This window comes from Abramis brama (genome assembly GCF_963993115.1).
Source record: "Abramis brama genome assembly, chromosome: 19".
Taxonomy (NCBI): Eukaryota; Metazoa; Chordata; class Actinopteri; order Cypriniformes; family Leuciscidae; genus Abramis; species Abramis brama.
Window position 1 is genome coordinate 16,544,632 of NC_139981.1, and position 24,359 is coordinate 16,568,990.

At 37.3% G+C, this 24,359-nt stretch overlaps 1 protein-coding gene across 3 annotated transcripts; it reads left to right on the forward strand.

The window, feature by feature from the left end:
* The first annotated feature begins 449 nt into the window (after positions 1-449).
* pald1b (phosphatase domain containing paladin 1b) lies at positions 450-18,165 on the forward strand. 3 transcript variants are annotated; one of them, XM_084094026.1, is made up of 20 exons: positions 450-561; positions 3,396-3,581; positions 3,785-3,887; positions 4,047-4,226; positions 5,361-5,525; positions 5,642-5,802; positions 6,421-6,496; positions 9,293-9,444; positions 9,592-9,685; positions 9,885-9,989; positions 10,116-10,211; positions 10,323-10,457; positions 10,925-11,041; positions 11,133-11,312; positions 12,545-12,742; positions 12,813-12,953; positions 13,122-13,193; positions 13,388-13,528; positions 16,063-16,218; positions 16,715-18,165. In XM_084094026.1, exons 2-20 carry the CDS (start codon positions 3,409-3,411, stop codon positions 16,862-16,864), a joined length of 2,595 nt encoding a protein of 864 aa, XP_083950152.1. In that variant the 5' UTR covers positions 450-561; positions 3,396-3,408; the 3' UTR covers positions 16,865-18,165. The 3 variants fall into 3 exon arrangements, with proteins under 3 accessions (XP_083950152.1, XP_083950151.1, XP_083950153.1); XM_084094025.1 differs by lacking the exon at positions 450-561 and adding an exon at positions 2,925-3,106; XM_084094027.1 differs by lacking the exon at positions 450-561 and adding an exon at positions 2,982-3,098.
* The last annotated feature ends 6,194 nt before the right edge of the window (positions 18,166-24,359 follow it).

Here is a 24,359-nt window from a genome sequence, read left to right on the forward strand (position 1 = left end):
AAAGACATTAGTGTCAGGGAAATAAGAACTTGGCTAGATGTTTTTCCTGCAAACTGTGCACTTCTTAATTTACATACTGAATACATAGGCAACACTGTTTACAAAAAAAAACAAGTTTGGCTAATCCTGAATTTTGTTGAAACTGTACTGATTATGTTTATCAGTGTAAGCTTATATTAAATTAGTGTTGTCCCCCAAACCTCAGGCTTTTCTGCATTTCAGGCATGTGTGCAGCACCGTTGCTGGGAGATGGAGCTGTGCTGACTGGTGAAAAGATGAGAATCCACCCACCATCCTCCTCTCCCATAACATTTATTGCCAGTGAAAGAGGCGGCTGAAGGAGGTGGCCATTCTTTCCTCCCCCTGAGTTATTCATCCGCACTGCTGTAAGATGTTGAGACTCGCTCTGCTGGAATCACACCTATGACTGCATGTATTTGGACCTGTGAGGGGCATTAATTGACAGGACTCAAGATGAGTGTGACATGGACTTGGTCTTCTTCATTTAGGCTAATTGTCTCTGTCAAATACTGACAGGTGTCTGAGAAAACGGGTAGCCAGGTGAGGAAACTTTTAATGATATTTTTACTTTCCCTATTACCTTGTCTTGGCTTCTGGACAGTTGCTCTGTTAAGTGTATAATTATGTCTTTTTGAGTCGAATAAACTCTCAGAACAGTGTTAAACAAAAATATCTAGTGAGTGGGACATTGTTTTTACAGTCGAATAAACATTTTAGACACTATATTGGTATATATACTATATATTCAATTCAATTCAGTTTATTTGCCAGACTCATGTCCAAAAGCCACGCAAGACAGGACAGATAAAAACAAACAAAACAAACAAGCAAAGAAAAAGCAAATACAATAAGTAAAATACATACAGACATTTCAGCCAATGCACTCTCAGTCTGGATGTGTACCTGGAGCAACTCACTAATGGATTTGAGAGTGCCACTATGATACTGTTGGTAGACTCATCCAGACGTTGCATAAACTTAAACATCAAATTTCTTAAAAGTGCTTTCAGTGTGGTTACTCCTACAGATACAAACATCTGACTAGCACTCCCTCCTCTGGGAACCTTGAGTAAAATTCTCATTGCATCATTGTAGGCAACTTGTAACTTCTGCATGCTGGATTTTTTGTAAGAAGACCACAGATGGGCAGTATAGAGTGGTGTACAGTAAGCTTTAAACAGAGCCACTTTAATTTGAGTAGAACAGTAACTAAACTTACGTGCTATGGTGTTTGCCTGTGCATATAACTTATAACACTGTCTGTATATGTCATCATCATCATTCATATCATCTGCAATACAATGACCAAGGTATTTATATACTTCCTCCGAAACGAACAACAACAATAATTGCAAACGAAGCCACAGAAGAAGAATATTGGCGTGCCTGAACGAATCGGTTGAGTGAATGATTCCATGCATGACTCACCTTGTCACTTCTCGCCGTCTACTGGCGTATCGATGTAACATGCAGAAAAAGTGAACAAATAAAATACCTAAATATTCTTTATTTCCACATTTTCTATAGTTTATTTTATTTAGGGCTAAAAAGAAACAAATGAAGACATCATATTTACAGTTGCCGCAAAAACAAAAACAAAACCTTAAATATATCACTAGGCCTAAACAAACTAATCTCTCGCTGTAGTGGCAATACTTTGTAAAGGTAGTGAATTGAAAAATATACGATAAGTTAACTCTTAGTTAGCCTAATTAAATGAAAAATTCTTATTGTTATTATCGAAGGTTACTAAGCATTGGTTCAGAGAATATATTGTTTTTTTTATATTAGCGGGTCCCTTGACTCGCCTGGATTATAAAACCTTTTATTGTTACATACAGTGTCTAATTATTACACAGCCTGAAAATTCTGTCATCATTTACTTACCCTCAAGTTGTTCCAAAACTGTATGAAGTTCTTTCTTATGCCAAACTCAAAGAAAGAATTCTGTATTTGGTAACCAGACAGTCAATGGGGCCCTTCAACTGTTTGGTTACTGGCATTCTTCAAAACATCTTCGTTTGTGTAAAGCTGAAGAAATAATTTCATACAGTGTTGGAACAACTTGAGTTGAGGGTGAGTAAATTATAACAATTTAAATTTTTGGGTGAACTATCCCTTTAATGTTTGTACCTGCATTGTTTCAGTATTTTCAAATTCAGAATGTGGATTGAAAGCTTAAATGAACAAATGTTGTCGTTTTCAAGCTCCTCATTTCTCAGCGTGAATGAGGATGTGCCAATCACTAGTCACTCCCACTCACTGAATATCTGCACTGATCTGTGCAGCCTTGTACAAATTCATCCCGGGGCCTTTCCCATCCATATTTAGAGATTTTTTTTGTTGTTGTTGTTTTTTGTTCTGTGACCGTGATACTCGGGCACAACTGGAATTTAAATCAAGCCCTGCTCTTGGTGCCAGCGACTCAGTATCCCAAACATTCAATAGACCAGCCAGTTATATAAACATTAAGCAGGAATGTCCTAATGACATTCACAGAACTATCATACATTTCCCAGTGATATCTCTCTGGCACAAACTTGATCTTATGAAGGAGTAGGGGGGGAAAACAGGATTTGTTTAATTAACTGTATTATCGCTGAAATCCATGGAGGAGATTCGTTTTGCTTCATGACTGACATCAAACACGTTCAACTGATTTCAGTAGATGCAAAGGCATCAGACATGTTTGATCTGGCACTCTCTTCTCACTTTTGGCTTTCTGTAATGTCTCCGTCATGGCCTTTGAATGGGCTGTCCCTGTGAATGTCTGGAGCCGCCCACACTGTCGTCTGGTTGCCAGATGTACTGTATTTCTCTGTGGCCCCCAAAAGGGTTGGAACTGTTATCCTGTCACTGTGAGAAGAGAACCAGAGAGGCACTGAGCGAGAAAGAGAAGAAAAGACACTAGCAAAACTTCAGTGGTGGTTTGTTTTGAAACAAAAGTTTATGCTGATATTCTGATAGCAGCAGGAAACTGAGTTTGTTTTGTGGGATTTACACTTAAAGAGAGACCTGAACCCTTGCTGAAAAATAAGATGCAAAAACCAAAGGATGTGAACACACGCGGCACAGCTGTGAGACCGTAAGCCATTCCTTTAACAATCAAATAACATGACAGAGATGCTGTGCACATGCAATTTAATAGTCTGACTTACTTTTAGGTGTGTGGAACATATTCAAAGAGATTATAAAGCTTCAATAATGTGTTTTATTAGGGTTTTTTGTTGTGGACAATGGATCGTTATGGTCTCACTGCACAAAGTGCATCTGGCCCTTTAAAATGTGCCAATGTTAGAAATAACCCCATGTAAAATGACTAACATGTCTACCTGTTTACTTTATATTAGTCACAGTATAAATCCTCATTCCAGCTCTGTGCAGATTATGGGTACGAGCGCCAGTGCAACTTCCCAGGCGGCTCCGCTTGCACCTACACACCAGGCTGATCACCAAGGGAACAGCATGGCCGAGCACAGGCGCTCACTACAGTCGGTGAACATTCGCAACAGCAAGGCTAAGTCCATCATCACAAACAAGGTGGCCCCTGTTGTCATCACGTAAGTGACAAGTGCAACGTGATGCTTTTTAAAACTGACCGTAAGTGCCCACTTATGCACAAAATGTCACGCCTGTGTGTTACTCTTTGAGTGAAAACAGTTGTGGATGTCCTCAACAACTTCCCCTTGAATTAAAAGATAAGACCAACATGTATTATCAGTTGTATGCCATTTCAAAAACGTTGAGTTTTGTCTCTATACAGAAATAACTGCAGGGAAGAGTTTCAGATTCATGACAAGATCCAATCTTCCAACTACTCGATGGGAAGGATATCTGACCTGCTGCCCGAGCACTACCTAGTGTTGGTACGTTTGTCTTTTTGAGATTTAAACGAAATATTTAGTGCTTATTGTTTGAAAAGCCTCAAGCCAAAATGCAGTAATGACCAGGAGATGTAGATAAGTGCATGGAAAATTGTCGTTTACGATGAAATATGTTTTATGACTTGCTTTTATGTTTTCCAGGGGGAGTTTTTTATGATACAGGATGTATGCAATAGAGCTGATGTCTTAAATACTACAAAAAGCCACGGGGCCCCCAACTTCCGCAAGGTCAAGGGAAACTACCCCCTTTTTGGAATGGGCCAACCTAGCCTGAATGGTTTCAAACAGGTCCTCCAGAGACTGCAGATTGACGGCTGTGAGGTCAGTGAGAGGTCTTATGAGTAGGATGTAAGCAGAGGTGGACAAAGTACACAACTTCCTTACTTGAGTGAAAGTACAGATACTACTGGTCAAATATTACTCCGATACAAGTAAAAGTTATAAAGACCGATTTTTACTTAAGTAAAAGTACAGAAGTAGCCTACTCGTTTTTAAAAGTACTTAAGTATCAAAAGTAAAAAGTAAATGTCAATGCATTGTTTTATTATTGTTACATGTAATACTTACAGTACCTTATGCCTCTGAATCTATGCCTGCCTGCCTACCCTCATATCAATATCAAATTTATTTCTAGAACACAGTTCCAGTAGTGGGATTGAATAAGTGCGCTCAATAACGTCCACAATGGTTTCGGACACCCAAATGGTTGTTTCCTCAAATAGTGCCCTATTTAAAGTTTTTTGTCTTTTAGTATGAATATGTTAGCCTTACTGTTATCTATAAGCTAGTGTGCTCCAAAACAATGGCAAAATTCGCATTTAGAAGACCAAACCCAACGTTGAAAATGAAAAGCAGAATGTCAGAATCCAACGTCAGATTGACGTTAATCTCCAATGTCGTATTGTGGTTGAAAATGAAAATCGGTTTGACGTCAGAAACCAACACCAGCCGGGTTCTGACGTCAACCCGACTTTCATTTCCAACCAAAATGCAACCCCTGCAACCAAAATCATCCCCTGACTGACGTTAGGCTACTACTTTCTACTCAAGGACCTTGACAGAAATGTAGTGGAGTAAAAAGTACGATATTTGTCTTTCAAATGTAGTTAGTTAAAGTAAAAAGTTTCCAGAAAAAATAATACTCAAGTAAAGTACAGATACTCAAAAAGCGTACTTAAGTACACTACTCAAGTAAATGTACTTTGTTACTGTCCACCTCTGGATGTAAGGCAATGAGGCATGGATACAGTACACTTTAGGGTCCCAAAGTGTTTTTTGCTGTAAGAACCATTATATTTGTTAGATATTAAGTAGCATAAACCTACATCAAATGTCTGTATTCCCCTATAAAATGGTGATTTTGTTCTGTCCCAACTCCCAAACTTGACTACCATATGTTCAGCAAATAGGCTTTCAAATAACAATTGCTGTTTATCTCACAAAATATGTGAACAGGAGGTGATTTTCATCTGCGTGAGGGAGGAGCCAGTGGTGTTCTTCCGCTCAGATGGAGACTTTATTCCGTACACTCCCAGAAGAAGAGAAAACCTCCATGAGAACCTGCATGACCTGGACAGAGAGCTCAGTGCAGAGCAAATAGAGCTCTCCATCCGAAAAGAGGTCAGCTATAGAGCAGAACTAGTTGTGTGAGGAGGATTGATTGCCATCCTTTTATGGTGAAATGTGTCATGGTGTCTGTTCCATGTCAGTTTTTAATTCTCTGATATTTTCTCCAGTTGTGTGACTTTGCCAAGCTGAGTGAAAACATGTTCTATGTCTATAATGACATCGAGCATTTTAAAGATGAACCTCAGCATGTTCAGATTATGTCAGAGGAGGACATTCATGTCACTGAGGAGGTCTACAAAAGACCACTTTTCAGTCAACTGTTACACAGGTATTTCCTCATATTTTATTACATAATAAATGTGTTCAAACTTTTAAAGGTTTGGCTCGCTAAGATTTTAAATGTTTTTTAAAGAAGTCTTTGTTGCTCACCCTGGCTGTGTTTATTTGATATTTGATCAAAAAACGTAATTTTGTGAAATATTATTTTAATATATTTAAAATGTAATTTATACCTGTGATGGATGGTAAAGCTGAATTTTCAGCAGACATTATTACGGTCTTTAGTGTCTCATTAAGAAACTTCTTATTACTATTTTGAATACAGTTGTGCTTTTGTGAAAATCATGATACATTTGATTTCAGGATTCACTGATGAATAGAAAGTTCAGAAGAACAACATTTATTTGAAATAAATTATCTTATTGACTGCAAACCTTTGAACAATACTGTACACAAAAGGCATTTGAAAAGTATCAAAAATAAACAATGATGGCATAAGAAAAACTTTCCAAGACACTTTTAATAAGATATTCATATAAAAAATAAATAAAAGAAATCTGTTGTAAATTTGACAAAATGTATGCTGATATATGAATAAAAATGAATCTTACCTTTTAGATTTTTTTTATTCTATATATTGTTTGATTATACATTTTTATGAATTTAGATATTACAGATTACCGCTTCCCATGGAAGGAGCACCGCTGGAGGAGACATTTGATTCCTTTGTTAATATACTCAGGGTAAGACCTCTATGAATATTATATATCCTTTTTCTCCCTCTTCTTTCTAAGTTTAAAATAACTCCATGTGAGCTCTGGTTTATTTATATCTGATGATTTGTGTCACTGAACCAATAATTCATCCCAAGAACCCAGCACTAGCCAGCAAACTTTATTTATATTTCACTGTCACCAATCATCAATCTTTGAAAACCATATAAACGCTGACAAAAGTTATAAATGTTAACTTAACACCATGAAAAATGTCTTCAGGTATCCGCTCATGATCAGGAAATGGCAAGATTTTCCATCTTTTCCATCTTAATTTTATGTTCCTTTTATCAGAGTTGGACTGACACAGCCAAGAATGAATATGTATTCTCTTTTGAGGTTACAGAAATGTATACAGAATTGTAACTTATTTACCCAGTTTCACAGACAAGGCCTAAGCCTAGTCCCAGACTAAAATGCACGTTTGAGCTGTTTTAACTGAAAGCAGCTTGCACTGACATACAGTGAGGAAAATAAGTATTTGAACACCCTGCTATTTTGCAAGTTCTCCCACTTGGAAATCATGGAGGGGTCTGAAATTGTCATCGTAGGTGCATGTCCACTGTGAGAGACATAATCTAAAAAAAAAAATCCAGAAATCACAATATATGATTTTTTAACTATTTATTTGTATGATACAGCTGCAAATAAGTATTTGAACACCTGTCTATCAGCTAGAATTCTGACCCTCAAAGACCTGTTAGTCTGCCTTTAAAATGTCCACCTCCACTCCATTTATTATCCTAAATTAGATGCACCTGTTTGAGGTCGTTAGCTGCATAAAGACACCTGTCCACCCCATACAATCAGTAAGAATCCAACTACTAACATGGCCAAGACCAAAGAGCTGTCCAAAGACACTAGAGACAAAATTGTACACCTCCACAAGGCTGGAAAGGGCTACGGGGAAATTGCCAAGCAGCTTGGTGAAAAAAGGTCCACTGTTGGAGCAATCATTAGAAAATGGAAGAAGCTAAACATGACTGTCAATTTCCCTCGGACTGGGGCTCCATGCAAGATCTCACCTCGTGGGGTCTCAATGATCCTAAGAAAGGTGAGAAATCAGCCCAGAACTACACGGGAGGAGCTGGTCAATGACCTGAAAAGAGCTGGGACCACCGTTTCCAAGGTTACTGTTGGTAATACACTAAGACGTCATGGTTTGAAATCATGCATGGCACGGAAGGTTCCCCTGCTTAAACCAGCACATGTCAAGGCCCGTCTTAAGTTTGCCAATGACCATTTGGATGATCCAGAGGAGTCATGGCAGAAAGTCATGTGGTCAGATGAGACCAAAATAGAACTTTTTGGTCATAATTCCACTAAACGTGTTTGGAGGAAGAAGAATGATGAGTACCATCCCAAGAACACCATCCCTACTGTGAAGCATGGGGGTGGTAGCATCATGCTTTGGGGGTGTTTTTCTGCACATGGGACGGGGCGACTGCACTGTATTAAGGAGAGGATGACCGGGGCCATGTATTGCGAGATTTTGGGGAACAACCTCCTTCCCTCAGTTAGAGCATTGAAGATGGGTCGAGGCTGGGTCTTCCAACATGACAATGAGCCGAAGCACACAGCCAGGATAACCAAGGAGTGGCTCTGTAAGAAGCATATCAAGGTTCTGGCGTGGCCTAGCCAGTCTCCAGAACTAAACCCAATAGATAGAGAATCTTTGGAGGGAGCTCAAACTCCGTGTTTCTCAGCGACAGCCCAGAAACCTGACTGATCTAGAGAAGATCTGTGTGGAGGAGTGGGCCAAAATCCCTCCTGCAGTGTGTGCAAACCTGGTGAAAAACTACAGGAAACGTTTGACCTCTGTAATTGCAAACAAAGGCTACTGTACCAAATATTAACATTGATTTTCTCAGGTGTTCAAATACTTATTTGCAGCTGTATCATACAAATAAATAGTTAAAAAATCATACATTGTGATTTCTGGATTTTTTTTTTAGATTATGTCTCTCACAGTGGACATGCACCTACGATGACAATTTCAGACCCCTCCATGATTTCTAAGTGGGAGAACTTGCAAAATAGCAGGGTGTTCAAATACTTATTTTCCTCACTGTATCTTAAACCATGACAGTTCCATTGTTTTGTCTCAAGAAGAACTCCAGTAAGGTTTTTTTCTAAGGCACGTTTATAAAAGCTACTTAAATGTCTTAATTCAACTAAGGCCTAATTCTGGCTTAATCTTAACCCTGTCTGTGAAATATAAAACTATGTCATAGTATGCAATATATGTATCACAAATACAGTATATGTGAGTATATGTACATTGTACGGGTCAAAATTATTGATTTTTCTTTTATGCCAAAAAACATTAGGATATTAAGTAAAGATCATGATCCATGAAGATATTTTTTTAATTTCCTACCGTAAATATATAAAGAATTTATTTTTGTGAGTGAATGCAGCACAATCGCGAACATAAATGGACAACTTAAAAGGCGATTTTCTCAATGTTTCGATTTTTTTGCACCCCAAGATTCCAGATTTTCAAATAGTTGTATCTCGGCCAAATACTGACCTAATATTGACCTATTGCCCTATCCTAACAAACAAACCATACATCAATGGGAAGCTTATTTATTCAGCTTTCATATGCTTTATAAATCTCAATTTCAGAAAATTTACCCATGTGACTGGTTTTGTGGTCCAGGGTCACATATTATGTATTTGTGGTATGCATGACATAGTTTTATGCTATTCACTTGTATTTTAGTTTGGCCAATGTTCTTCACCCACCTTTGTGCCCTCCAGGAGACCCCAAACCTCTCTGTGATGCGGGACAGCTCCAGACCTCTGCCTGCACTGCTCTTCAGCTGCCAGGTGGGGGTGGGACGCACCAATCTTGGCTTAATTCTGGGAGCCTTAGTCTTACATCACCTGCAGGGGGCATCAAAGAGCCCCAGGTACCTATAGTAAACTGTTAGTGCCATTTCATTTACTGTTTACCAAAGAAGAGCATTACTTATGAACTAATAACACTTTTCTGTAATTAAATTGTTTTAAGGTCATTTCTCTGTTTTAGTTCTACTTAGTCTCCATTTCTTTCACAGGCAGGAAATACAGAAGAGTGAACACAAATTGGATTTCCAAGTGATTCAGTTGCTAATCAGTCGCCTACCTAAAGGTCAACAACTCCTTGATGAGGTTAGAGCGTATTAATGATGTTTATATAACTCATGGTTCATGAAGTGGTCCAATTGCTTTCAAGGGTGTATTCATTTGCAAAAGTAATATAAGTAAACAGAAACCATGCCTTTTACTTCTTACAAAACATACCACTTTAGGATTTAATGAATGGTTTTATGTAAATCATATTAAGTGCTTTTTTATGTATACACCATAGGTTGATGATGCTATTGCTATGTGTTCAGAGATGCATAACATACAAGATGCTGTGTATGAAAACAAACTAAAGCTGGAAGGCATTGGAAAAAACTTCCAGTTTCAAGTGAGTCTCGACTAAAACATTAATGTGCCTGTTTTGTTTAACTGCTATTAAACTTGCTTTAATGTAAAAATGAAAGTGTTAAATGAAGGTCACATATTTGTGTCATTCACACGTTTTTGTTTTCAGGGAAGCAGCACAAAAGGCTATTTCCTGCAAAGAACACTGCAGAGTCTCGAGCGCTATGTGTACCTACTAGTGTTCAATGCGTATCTTCATGATCAGGTATTGCTAACTAAATTCGACATATCATATTTAAAAGCAGTAATGTCTGCCAGAATATGCCATAATTTGAATAATCTCTGCATTATCAGCTGTCTTTTTCCATCTCTGTAGTATCCACAGGCGTTTCCCCAGAGCTTCAGTCAGTGGATGTGTATGAACGCTTGGATCTACAGACTTCTGGCCAGCATGGACAGCTCAGAACTCTCAGCACCAGCAAACCTTATAACCAATGGGATTCGAGTTCTGGTAAGGGCTCAACCGCAAACACAATGAACAATTTTTGGTTCCCAGAACATTAGTTTATGGTTAAAGAAAGCCTAAACTTTAAAAAAAGAAAAAGTTTTTTAAGAAAAAGTTCCTAGAAAGTTAGGAAGTGGTTTCCCTAAAACATAACCGAAGGGGAACCATACACTAATGTTAGGGGTATGTTCTGCGTCTGTGGTGATGACATAGATCAAATATTATAACAGATAAAATGTTCATAGTTATACTAGAGTTTGTTCACTTGCATAATGTTATAGTTTTTTTCTTGCTTGAGTTGATCTGATATGTCAGTCTTTCTAAAAGCCTAGACTGAATCTCATTATCATGAGATTTTCTAGCCCGGGTCTTATCAGATGCGAACTGTGACCTCCTTCTCCTTCTCCTGTAGCACAGCAGATTCTCCTAAAACATAGGCATGCACTTATGCACATAATAACTTTTTTTAAAAGGTGTCCAGTGAGTTTTTAGCAACGGATCTGCTCAGTACAGCCAAGGAGATGAAAGTGGCCAATTTCAGACGTGTTTCAAAAATGGCCCTGTATGGAATGGGCCAGCCAAACTCTGAGGTAAATCCTTTCTGAAGCTCATTTCCGCTGCTCAGTCTTCTAAATGGCATCTGTCTGTACAATAATCAAAGCTTGTTTGTGCCCATTTCAGGCTCTTGCTGTTGTGATGTCCTACCTGACAGACCAGAGGCGAGGGCACTCCACAATTCTCTGGCTGAATCTGCAGGAGGAGCTTGCGCTGGAGGCAAATGGACTAATGTTCACCCCACGAGAGCCAGACTGTCTGGAACAGCCTATTCCCATCTGTGTTCAACATCCGCGGCAGCTCCAGGTTCGTTTCTGCTCAGGGAAGATCTGTAGTAGTAGTAGTATGTTTTATTAAATGGAATTAAAGAGGATAGTCTTTATTTCTGTGGCTTTATATGACTGGACTGGACAAAGTTGTTGTAGGTAATACAACACAGTACAATGAAATACAACACAGTACAATTTACAGTTCAATACAATGTGCAGTATACAGGGGCTAAACCTGCTAAAGCTTGCAACAACAAATCATGTGTGTTTAAAATGTATAGTGGTGGGGATTCTGATTCATCCAAGTGACTTGAATCGGTTCACCAAAAAGATTTGTAACATGTTACGCCCATAGATATACACTACTGTTAAAAAGTTTGGGGTTGGTAAGATTTTTTAAATGATTTTAAAAGAAGTATCTTATTCTCAGCAAGGCTGCATTTTTATTTATACAATAAAAACAGTAATTTTGTTGTGAAGTATTATTACTATTTAAATAATTATTTTCTGTTTTAATATATTTTAAAATGTAATGTATTCCTGTTATGGCAAAGCTGTATTTTCAGCATCATTACACCAGTCTTCAGTGTCACATGATCCTTCAGAAATCATTCTAATATGCTGATTTGGTGCTCAAGCAACATTTATTATGATCAATGTTGAAAACAGTTATGCTGCTTAATTTGTTTTTCATATTTTTTTATTGAATAAAAAGTTCATAGAAACATCATTTGAAATAGAAATCATTATGAATTTCTTTAGTCACTTTTGATCTACTTAATTCATACTTGCTTAATAAAAATATTAAATTCTTTCAAAATAAAGTCTTACTGACCCCAAACTTTTTAAATCTAAATCAAAAGTGATGACACACAAAAGGATACTTGTTGCTACCTACTGGTGTAAGCATTTACACAAGTAGGTGAGTCACTCAATCAATTAATATTGTTGTTATCCCTTATTAACATTGAATACCTTCGTGTGCAAAATGATTGGGGTTTCATTTGAGAAGATACTCCCCATTAAAAATTAGGCAAGTACGTAGTGTAAGTACACATTGTGGCTTATTTTAGGCCATATTTTATTACACAAGTAATTAAATATTTGGTCCACATACTGTCTTGTTAAATATTTTTTCTTTGTTTACATGTACAATAGCTTTGTCTGAAATGTGATATGAGCAATTTTTTAAATTTTCACCTACAAGATTTGTTGCTGTGATCTAAGAACCTGAGAAGTTTTAGCAATGGTAAATGGCCGTCTCTACAGGAAATGGAGCTGGTACTGAAGCAGGATGTCCTGAGGTGTGAGAAGTGGCTGGAGGTGATTACAGAGCAGGATAAACAGATGAGGATGTTTAGGAGTTGTCACACCATAGAGGAGCTCTTCGTCCATCAGAAGAGCATTCATCCAGGTCTCAGCTACCACCGGATTCCCCTGTCTGACTGCTGTGCACCTAAAGAAGAGGTAAGACAGTACACTATAAAGCAAGGTATAGATCTGACACTTTAATTGAAATGCTGTTGCTCTTTCTCAGGATTTTGACCAGTTGTTGGAGGCCATGAAGTGTAGTCTGGCTGAAGACCCTACCTGCGCTTTCATCTTCAACTGCCATGATGGGAAAGACCGAACTACTGCAGCTATGGTCATTGCCACTCTCACCCTGTGGCACATTAATGTAAGTCATTTTCTGCTATCGGCTTTTGAAGTGGAGAGAGGAAGCGAGTTCAAGTATTCACCTCCAGGGTATTCACCTCACCTCACATCACCTCCACTGATTAGATGAATGAAAAATGTCTGAACTGAGCTCAAATCAGTTTCATAAACCTCACCCTGTTTCCTGCAGGGCTTTCCTGAGTGTGAAGAAGATGAGATTGTAAGTGTTCCAGACGCCAAGTACACCAAAGGAGAGTTTGAGGTACAATTTCAGGTCATGTATCTTTAAACAGCTGCCACTGCCAATCTTAAAACAAACATTTTGTAATATTTGAACATTTTAAATGAATAATTAATAAACTTAAACCCACCTGTGATCTGTAAATGCAAATTGAATGATATATATATATATACCGTATTTATATGATGAAGTTTGACCCACGTGTATGTGTTCAGGTGGTGATGCAGGTGGTAAGGGTGTTACCTGATGGCCATTGTGTGAAGAGAGAAGTGGATGCTGCTCTAGATGTTGTTAGTGAGACAATGACCCCAATGCATTTCCATTTACGGGAAATCATTATATCCACTTACAGACAGGTAAAGTGATTAATATATATATTTTTTATGTGTTTGCTTGCATAAACTTCAACATGAAAAGTCGACTGTAAAAAAGGTCAGTCAGTGCTCCTTAAAGGGGTCATATAATGTCATTTTTGTACAAGCTAATATGATTCTTTAGGGTCTAAATTAAAAGTTTGTAATATACTTTAATTAAAAATTCTCATTAGTATTGTAAGAAAACACTAATTTTACCTGGTCAAAAACAGCTCTGTTTTCAGCACGCCGTTTCAGTGCATGTGTCTTTAAATGATAATGAGCTTTGCTCACCCCGCCCCTCTGTTCTGTGCGTACACCGTTTAAAATAATAATACAAAAACCATAACGCGTTGTTCATTATAAACGTGGGATTATGAATTATATTGAGAACGTCGTACATAGAAAACATGCCATAATGTACCCTGAGTGTAAAAATAGCCACATTCATCGTGAAGCGTGCAAGCTATTTGCAAAGATTAATATAAAGATTAATATAAAGGTCAATAAAACGTTACACTCACTTGTTCTTCTGGAGGTTCAGCAGGAACACGAATAGTTGGTACTGATCCTTTTTTCTGGAGCAGCTTCTTAGCAAAACAGCTTTATACTGACCCTCGTTTGTAACGTTAAAGCAGTCTCGAGTCTGGTGAAATGATTCGTGCAAACATGACAGCATTGACGTTGATCGTGGGGAATATTCCCTTCGAAAACAAACTCAGCCACTGCGTCTTCAGCTGTACGGATTTAGAAACATCATCAATATGACTGCTGTGTTCGTTATTACACCCAAGAACAGAACACCACAATCGTTAGACGCCATTCTGCTCAGCACTCCAGCTATCAACAATGAATTGCTATGATTGACAGCTCGCTCACGAGGGCGCGAGGGCGGGTCTGTGTTTGAAACGCTGCCGTCAATCAGCCATCGTGGGAGGGGCGTCGATATTGTGACATCACAATATCGAACAGCTTGATTTGAGACAGGAGGAAACATATAAGAAGATAAAAAAAAAAACACTGGATGGATTTTTATCATTTTATGATGGTTGTGTACAGGCACTGCCAACACACATTTCAGTACAATCAACTTGTAAAAGTGCATGTACCATTATATGACCCCTTTAAGAGTCATGTTGAATAATAGATTGCTTCCATAGCTCGTGTCTTTGTAGCTAACATATAGTAGCCTTGAGATGTTCATAGAGGTACAATTTTCTCATTTTTACTGATGCACTCAGAGCCAAAGAGAGTATTAATGCCCATTGCAGTGCCTCTGAAAGTATGCATTAGGCGAAAGCACACTGAATGTGTTTAATCTGAGGCTGAATTACTCAAAGGCCTTGAAAACAGTGACGTAAATGAGCAGAGAGCTTTCAAAAAGACTGCTTTGAAAAACCCTGCAGATATGGCCTGATGTACTGATGTAACTCATTTGGATCACCTATATAATGACAGTTATGTAACAATTGTACATTGCATGAACCGCATTTCTGCAAGGCCTGTTATAGAGATTTTATGTACAGGCTAGTTTAGAGGCACCGCTACCTTATTCTAAATGATATACATCATCTGAAGGTCTTGATTAATTCTGTGAAAGTGTGTGAATTGCTTGTCAATTTGCACCTGTTTTTGTACAGTGAGTTCCAAAAACCTGAAGACCTCATGCTGAAAGTCTGTTTTTTTTTTTAAACTTTAACCTGTGGATTTATATTCATGTACATTTTTAATTAATCAGTAATCATTTATTTGTAATGAATTTTTTTTTTTTTTTTTTTTTACTAGTGGTCTCAGACTTTTGGAACCCATTGTAGAATATTAAAGTCAAAAGAAAACTACCAACTGTGAAAGATACTTGGCTTTAAACATATTCCAACTGGTCTCAGACATGGTCTGGCAGGTAGTGCACTTGCGATAACAGGTCAAAAGTGACTTGATTTAAATTACTTAGTCAAACGATGTCCCTTGATGCTCATGCAGGTGACTCAAATCCCCAATCCTGTTCTCTCCTCTTCTCCTGTCCTTTCCTGTCATCTCCCTTACTTTCACTGCTGATAAAACATGGAAAAGGTGAAAAAAGTTGATAAATTCTCTGCTGGGTGAATCATTTACATGTAACATTAACCAACCTTATTCAACCTTATTTTTTGTAAATGATCTAATTTGAAAACGGTAGAGGCTGTTTGTTATAATCTATTTTAAATGAGTCTAGTGGAAATGTCTACATGAGATTATATTCAATAGATTACTAAGGAACTAACTTTCTAGAGCAGAAGTAGTTGAATATGGATATCACTCAGTCCACCAATATGCACCTCATTTTAAACACTGGTGTGATCACTTGTTTAGGCTCTGTTTGTGTAGATCTCAGGCGCTGTTTTATAACACCCACAAAACAAACTTACCAAAGTGAACAGATATTGAAGATTATAACTGAACTGATAATCTTCATTGATAAACTATGTCATGCCATAAGGATTTTGTCACAAATAAGAGGGCAACTAGAGGAATAACAATAGACATTTCTCCCTCCTCAGATTAAGATGGCTAAATCGGAGGCTGATGCTCAGTGGTTGCGGTTAAGGAGCCTACAGTACCTCGAGCGCTACATTTATCTCATCCTGTTTAACTGCTACCTCCACCTGGAGAAGAAAGACTCCTGGAGGCGATCCTTCAGCCAGTGGATGTACCAGGTGAAGCCAGACTCGCTTGCTTTCTTTCTTCACAGACCTAGCAAACTCTTGCTGGTTTCTAGACGGCAGTTTGACGAACCCTGCTCTAACAGATATAGTTGAGCTTGAGTTACACAAGAGGTTATCATCACCTTATTTGCCCTCTGAACAATCTTTCCTCAGATTTACACAGAAAAAATCCTGTGTTCTTAAGGTAGATTCAGCTAGTGCAGCACTATATGTGTTTTCTTATTTGTGAAGTAAATTAAGCATTCTGTCAAGGCCTCAGAAGTGTTTTACCATCATCCTGCCATCCTTTAAGAACAAGTGAACGGCTACGAGACTTATGAAAATTACTTGTGTAAAGCTTGCTCGTTTTGTGCAATGGAAAGGTTCAATGGATGTTGAAGGTACTTCATGGAACCATCAATCCCAATGAAGAACCTATAGCATAATTTATTACTCCTTTTAATGTTTAAGTGTTTGAAATGCACTCATGAGTTTTGCTGGTTTGCAGGTGGCAGCTAAAGCTGGCATCTATACCATCCTCAACCATCTGGGCTTTTCTGAGTTTGAGAACCCTGACGACTCTCCGATGACCAGGCTCCGTTTCCGCTGGCTCCCACACAGTGTCCAGTCTATTCCCATGCGAGGGGAACTTATTTAGAAATGCACAGAATGTCGAACTGACTCACATTTTATAAATGTTTTTTTTTATTACAATTTCTGTCAGACTCATTAAATCAAGAAGGGATTTAATGTATCCTGTTATCTTACATTTTTGACCATCTTTGGCTTTGCAGTGTTATGTTTTACCCTTAAAAAACACAAGACAACAAACACAGAAGATTGATAGCTTAAAATAAACAATACATGAATATGAATAAAAGTTATAATGCTGACCTTTAAAAGGTACATTTGCACACCGCATTATATAAAACATTGAAGTGATTTGCATTGAAGTATGTGGTTTTTAAATTACCCTTTTTATATATATTTATAGAACAATTAGCTTCATTATATCATTACATAAAAGTAGTGTTTTTGTCCATTAGAGCCCATTAAGGATCATTTCATAATGTCATTCAGTTAAATGAGCTAATATGGAAGAAAAGAGCACAGCTCTTTTTTCATTTTTTTAATAGCCTGAAGTTTTAGACTGAACAAACTGATGTCATTTATTTCCTCCTTCTGCTGCCCCTCGACCATATATCAGTCTAAAAAAAAAAATGTTACAATTAAAATAAGGCCAATACACTTTCTGAGTTTCGATAGGTTTTATTTAGCAATAATGACCAACTGACCATTACCTGGATGACGCTATTGACCAATCAAAGTCAAGTATACCATGTATTATTAATAATAATACTAATAATAATTAACCTAATCGATGTCAGCTGAGTCGGACGACTTCTCGTCCTCTATGAACACTATCACTTGGGAATAAGGTCTCTTGTGTTCCACTAACCTGCTGGCAAAGCAACTTTTTGTTTTGTTTTTTTGATTACTTCAGCTTGTTACTCAGGTCATTATATTTAGACAGCCGTCTAGCCTCCAACTTCCACTAAACTGTTAGTAAAGTGTTAGTCTCAAAAGCATACAAATGTCAAGCCTGCAAGAAAAAGAAATGTTAGTTATGATTAATTTAAAAATTCTTCTTTTCACAACAGGGAGAAACAACTCCTATAGTCTTTAAGGCACAGAACGCGTCTTGTTTCTTTTCCCTTATTTCCAAGCTCATATTGCTGATGTCTGTGTGCAAAGCATTGTGGACAAGTCGAAATGAACCCTGCTTGGCTCTCAGGAACAGTGAAGACTTTTGAGAAACTGTATCTCATACATATTGTAATTTACCATCTGCAGTGTCCTCCCAGCATTCTCTTGTTATTTTTGTGTCTCATGTCATGATTATAAACAACCCTGCATGTGTCAGGAGACCAGTGCTTCACTGTTGGGGACTGAAAACTTTGTCTGTTTCATTCTTTGATTATTTTACTTCCTTCAATCCTCAGTTTTTTATTTTGGCATAAAGATATTTTAAGAATTCTTTTTTTGCTGATATTACAAATTCCATCTTAGCTAAATAATACATCAGCCCCATGCATTTTTATATTTGGATGTGAGTCAGTGACAGCTGTTGTGAAATATTCCCAGATATATCCTGTCTATGTAATAAAATACGGCCAACATCACCGTTCCAAATCTACAAGAACCTTGCCACTCATGAGTCAGTGCGATTGTGGCTGTAAATCATTACACAGATGAATACAAACTGATTTTTTATTGACATTTCTTGTCATTTATAGTCATCAAACTACTCAAAATGATGTTGTTGTTCCAGGGCATCATAGTTGTTAGTTTTCCCAATGTTTCGTCATGACACAATTATAGCTGTTCATACATTCCAGTGACCTGTCCTGTACTTTCAGTTCACATATAATAATAGAGAATATTGACAGTCGAAATGCTTAGCTCTGAATTCAGAGTTAATTCATTGCATGAGGAAACAACTGGAGCTGAGGTTGCATTCGGGTTTAGACTGTATAATGAGGAAAGGGCTGTCAGGAGCATTGAACAGAATGATGCTAAAGGACTTTTTATTTTATTTTTACTACCACTGCCATACCAGCAAGATGATGGAGAGGTAATTATTTAATCTTATGCATTTTAATAAGAATGTTTGGAAATAATAGAGCGTCTCATAAAAGAAAAACGCTTTTCACTGAAATGGCTTAAAGGTATAGCGGAGGATTTTTTACTTCCGGGTGGATCACCTATACTATTGGTCCTCCTAATTGTCAATCATTCTGGTGAATCAATCAAACTTATTCAAAAAGTGGAGAGGGCGGGTCTTATCTAAAATTCGGAAAGATCCTCCACTATACCTTTAAATATTGCTCAAGGTGAAATTGTTAGTTGCTTTATTTTAATTAAATTGTTCAAAAATGAATAGTGTTTTTTTTAAATGTTGTTGAGTAAAATGCAAATATTCATTTTTGTAATGTGACATTTTAAGTAAAACCATTTATTTATTCATTTCTATCACTGTAGTCATTAGTCACTGAATCCTTAATTAACTGAAGATATAATTGGGTTTGATAGTTTGTATAATGTGGACATTGCACATTAATCATATTTATATATACAGAAAAACAAGTTACCTAAATTCTCAGTCACACAAATTGATGAAATGTAAATTCAAATTGTTCAGACATGGAAATGTGTCAATAATATTTTATATATTATGTATTATGTCTGTTGATATTTTTTTGTTTTGCCTGGGAAATGCCTATTGTGTTTAGATTGAAACTAATGAGGGAGAATTTCATCAAATTAATGGGTTCTTCAAGTGTTCACTCTTTTGTAGTAAGCTAATTGAAAACTGTGGTTTGATGTAAAGATGCTGATTATACTCACGCAGTAATAATCCTCATCCGTGTTCGACAATGAGAAGCACTTTGATCCTAAATTTATTCGAACCCCTAGAAGGCTCATCATAATATCATGGCACTATTAATACAAGTACAAATACTGTATGCTGCAACCTCTAATTAAATGAATCTGGGAAATTAATGCATAAAAAGAACATTGCTCCATATAAAAAATAAAGTGATTTAATGATCTTCTCTATAGCTTACAATTGAGGTTTAGCCACCTTGCAGCTGACATGGATCTCATGCTCCCATGATCCCTTTAGACAGTGGAGCAGGACCTGCAGTTCAGCAGATCAACAGTCTTCTCATTAGTGCTAAGGTTTGTTGATGCCCCAAAACTGCTCTGTGGCAATTTACAACTGAGAGAGGCTTTCAGTCATAATGCAATGTTGTGCTCTGATGTCAAGTGGTAATTGGCAATTAATGTTACAAAAGATAATATGTATAAATATCGGTTATTTGAACATCATGAAATGTCATGATTAAGAATGTGTAATTTCATTATCAGCTATTGTGTGGAAAAAAAATGTGGAAATATACATAGCGTTACAAAGTTTGGGGTTGGTAAGTTTTTTTAAATGCATTGGATTTATTTGATCAAATATATGGAATACAGTAAAAACAGTAATGTTGTGTATTATTTTTACAATTTAAATGGTAGTTTTCTATTTTAATATATTTAATAAACTACTATTTATTCCCATGTTGGTAAAGCTGATTTTTCAGTAGTCATTATAATTATATTCAGTGTCACATGATCCTTCAGAGATCATTCTGATATGCTAATGTGGTGCACAAGAAACATTTCTTATTATTATCAATGTTGAAAACAGTTGTTCTGCTTAATATCTTCTGAAATAAAATTTGAAAAAATCTTTTGAACAGAAGTAGCTGCCTGCTATGCCATATTTCAATCTGAATGCAATTCTTTTATGTTAGTGATCATGTGTTATGTCTCTCATAAGAGAGTGTATTGTGGTTGATGTCAACAACATGCAGCACAGCTGCCACTGAGTTCAGCAGTAACTTTTCATTTTGTTTTTGAATGGAGTACACCTATAGAAATGGCTTTTCACACTTTTGAAGTGCTCCTCAAAGGATACAACCTATTTTCTTGAAATCTCTAAGAGTAATAATACAAAGAGCCACTATTGATGCACTAATGACGTACAAGCTGCTCCTGGTGGTTGTCAATATTCTATTGTGAAGGTTTGAAATGACTGACTGGTTCCATGTTAATACTTACCTCATAACAGACCCCAGTGATGAAAGCCAATGGAAAACCTCCACCTCCATGGGTTCAAGGAGGGCTAATAGCATGAAGACGTTAACCTTGATATGTTTATAATGGATTCATTCTTTCTCATTTGTACCTAAAACCTAAAAAAGACATCTAATGCACTAGATAATTAAAGAAATAGTTCACTTTAAAATGTAAATTACCCCATGATTTAATCACCCTCAAGCCATCCTAGGTGTATATGACTTTCTTCTTTCAGACGAATACAATCAGAGTTATATTAATAAACATCCTGACGCTTCCAAGATTTATAATGGCAGTAGATTGAAACCATCAGTATGAATGGGGGGTTAATAAAGGCCTTCTGAAGCAAAACGATGAGTTTGTGTAAGAAAAATTTTCATATTTAAAGAGGCTACATGCAACTTTTTCCCCAAAATAAATGTAACAATAGCCTTTTTATTGGACCATTTATGACTCAAACATCTCCTGATGAGCATACTGACACCTTGTCAGCTCACAGTGGGTGCACCTATAAGCCTGTATCCTATTTTTCCTATTTTCTGTCGGGTCGGATTTTTCGCACGCTGTCTGCGGATGTGACGTCAAGCGCGTTCATGTTAAACGTTTCAGATCACTCTGCCACCACCGCTAGTCAGCAAACAAACTTAGTTTCTCAAACAATGTATTTGACTGTTCTTACCTCTGTAAACATGACTTCTTTGCAGCGGATGACTTGTGAAGTGTGCACGTACGAGAGCGAGCAGAAAGGAAGAGCAGTTCCGTTTTTTGGCCACAGGTGTCAGTCGCGAGTTTAAATTTCAGAAAATCGCATGTAGCCTCTTTAAAAATGTATAAAGTAAAATAACTAGCTTCCGGCCAAACAAACATACGCAGTCTACTTGTGCCTAAAATGCAACTTGTGACGTCGGAAGTAACGTAGTGCGTCATGGCATAGCATATATCAGCAGTAGGCCTACGTTGCATTGCTCGCATAAGTTGCGCTTTAGGCGCAAGTAGACTGCGTTTGGCCGGAAGCTAGAATTTTACTTTGTAACATGTTAAATATAATATTTTTCTTACACAAACTCATCGCTTTGCTTCAGAAGGCCTGTATTAACCAAGGGGGTAATCTATCAGCCGGAAACTGAAGCTTACCCCGGGGGCCGCCATTGATTAGCAGACCCTCACCTGCTGTTAGCAATCCATTGACTCCCATTCATTTTGGCGTCACTTTGACAGCGAATAACTTTACATCTGAGGCGTTTAAAGACTCCATTTGTCCATTATTTATTTCTAAAGAAACACGAAAATGTATAAAAGGCTCCATTACCTTGTATCTTACACGTTATGGCCCCGTAGAAGCAGTTTTTGTAAAAATAGGCTAACGATTGCGTCATAACCACGCAACTCTACCGTATAGAGTTTTATTAATTACCGTATAGACAGGAGGAGAAGCTCATGTGCAATCGGGGGGACGTGGAGGCAAAATGACAAAATAATTAATCAGAATACTTAGCAAAAGTTTCTCCTGCTCCTAGCTCATGGACACCTCCTACTCACACTCTCCGTCTTCTCTGCAAGATTCGGAAGGGAATGATTCAGATTTCTCTTGGCACAGCTACTAGAAGACAGACGGGTTGCTCACGTCACATCTACGTCGTCAAGCTCAGTTTGAGTCTGCGCAGTACGCTCAGCCATCAGGAAGTGAGTGCTTCTAATTGACTTCACTTTTCTTCATTGAATCCAATGGGGTCGCTGTGTCCATTTCGTTTACTGTCTATGGTATTAACCCCCCGGAGCCGTGTGGAGTTCTTTTATGATAGATGCACTTTTTTGAGCTTCATACTGATAGTTCCAATCCACAGCCAATATAAACCTCGGAAGCATCAGGATGCTTATTAATATACCGGTAACTCCGATTATATTCGTCTGAAAGAAGAAAGTCATATACACCTAGGATGGCTTGAGGGTGAGTATGGGGTAATTTTCATTTTAAAGTGAACTACTCCAATCACAAATACTCAGGAATAAATACACATTACACTTTCGTTCTTACTACTTTGAGTAATGAAAAAGGATAGAGCTTTAATGTTACATCAGTCATTCATGTTAGTGCTCGGCTAATGTATGCGCTGTTATTGATACAGTTAAGGATACAGTTCTATGTGCACCTAAATAAATAAGAAATATACACATCGGTTTGTTGATGGACATACACTTGTTAATGCTGATGGTGAGGACTTACAGTTGAAACATCTCATTATGTACTACAAACTGAGTAGTGCATCACTGAGAAACGCCCTGCTCAAGTCATCCTTGTAATGGAGGTTCGGGTTGAATAACTAGTTCTTCTAATGTTTCATCATTGGACTCGGTCCTAGATTGATATAAAATCGACGCCATCCTTACTGTCTTTACAGTGCATGCAATTGCTGAGCTTTAGGAAACCTCCGGAGCTGAAATTCAGTTTTTGACCTTTGATGCATGTAACCCTGTAGGAGAACTCTAAAACAAAATTAAGAACCTTAATAGGAGCACTTTAATAAAAAACAAAGAGAAAATAAATTAAATACTACAACATTCTTGAGATAATCCCTCACTGATTAAACAGTATAAATTAGTTTTGCTATTTTAATTCTAAGCAAAGTTCTGTCCCATGTCTCAAGAATCTGTATTTGGATTTACAAGGTGTTTAACGAAACTATCACATCCAGGGGCGTCATGCAAGCCAAAATTCTGGGGGGGCACAATCTGAGACGTTGCAATTGTTTTCTGACAGGTGATATGGATCATAGGAGGGGTCAGGGGGTTTCTCCTCCTGAAAATTTTCAAATTCTGGCTGCTAAACATACCATTTCAATGCAGTTTGGGAGGGACAGAAATACCTTAACAGAGCTAGCAGCAACCCTCCTCTATCTGAGGACTAAGTTAAAGTATCTATTTTGTAAGTTTATGTAAAAGACAGGTTGATGAAAGAACTGTAAGCTCAAATTCAAAAGCTTTTGAAGTCTACTTCATTAAAGCATGTTTACACACACACTTACTGTACACTTAGGCCTACTACACATGATTTTAAAAACAGTACCATTGCAGTTTTTATGTTATGATTTTAAATTGGTATGTGACCTAAGAACGATCTTACATTAAAGGTACATAAAGGTGCTGAGGTCTGACTTTGTGGTGCTCTGAAATTAAATTATTTTAATATTAATATGTGAAGGACTTTGAAAGAAGTTTGACAGATTTCAGTGCTGAATAAGGTTAACACTACCCCGTTTATTTGAAAATGGTTAATATTTGACAGAAATGTAAAAAAGTAATCAAATGAAATATAATATGTAACATTACTTTAGTAGAATCATTGAAATACTGTAGTTACACTGCTCATTATTATATTTTAAATAAGGAACAGATGTTTCAAAACCGATCAGATAACGTTACTATGGCTTTGTATGGCAGTAACGTTAGCCAACTAGTTTACGGTT

Coding starts and splice junctions, on each gene's coding strand:
- pald1b (XM_084094025.1), top strand. CDS start 3,060: ATGCAAAAACCAAAGGATGTGAACACACGCGGCACAGCTGTGAGACC. Junction 4,227..5,360: donor TGCAGATTGACGGCTGTGAG/GTCAGTGAGAGG, acceptor ATATGTGAACAG/GAGGTGATTTTCATCTGCGT. Junction 13,529..16,062: donor TTATATCCACTTACAGACAG/GTAAAGTGATTA, acceptor CTCCCTCCTCAG/ATTAAGATGGCTAAATCGGA.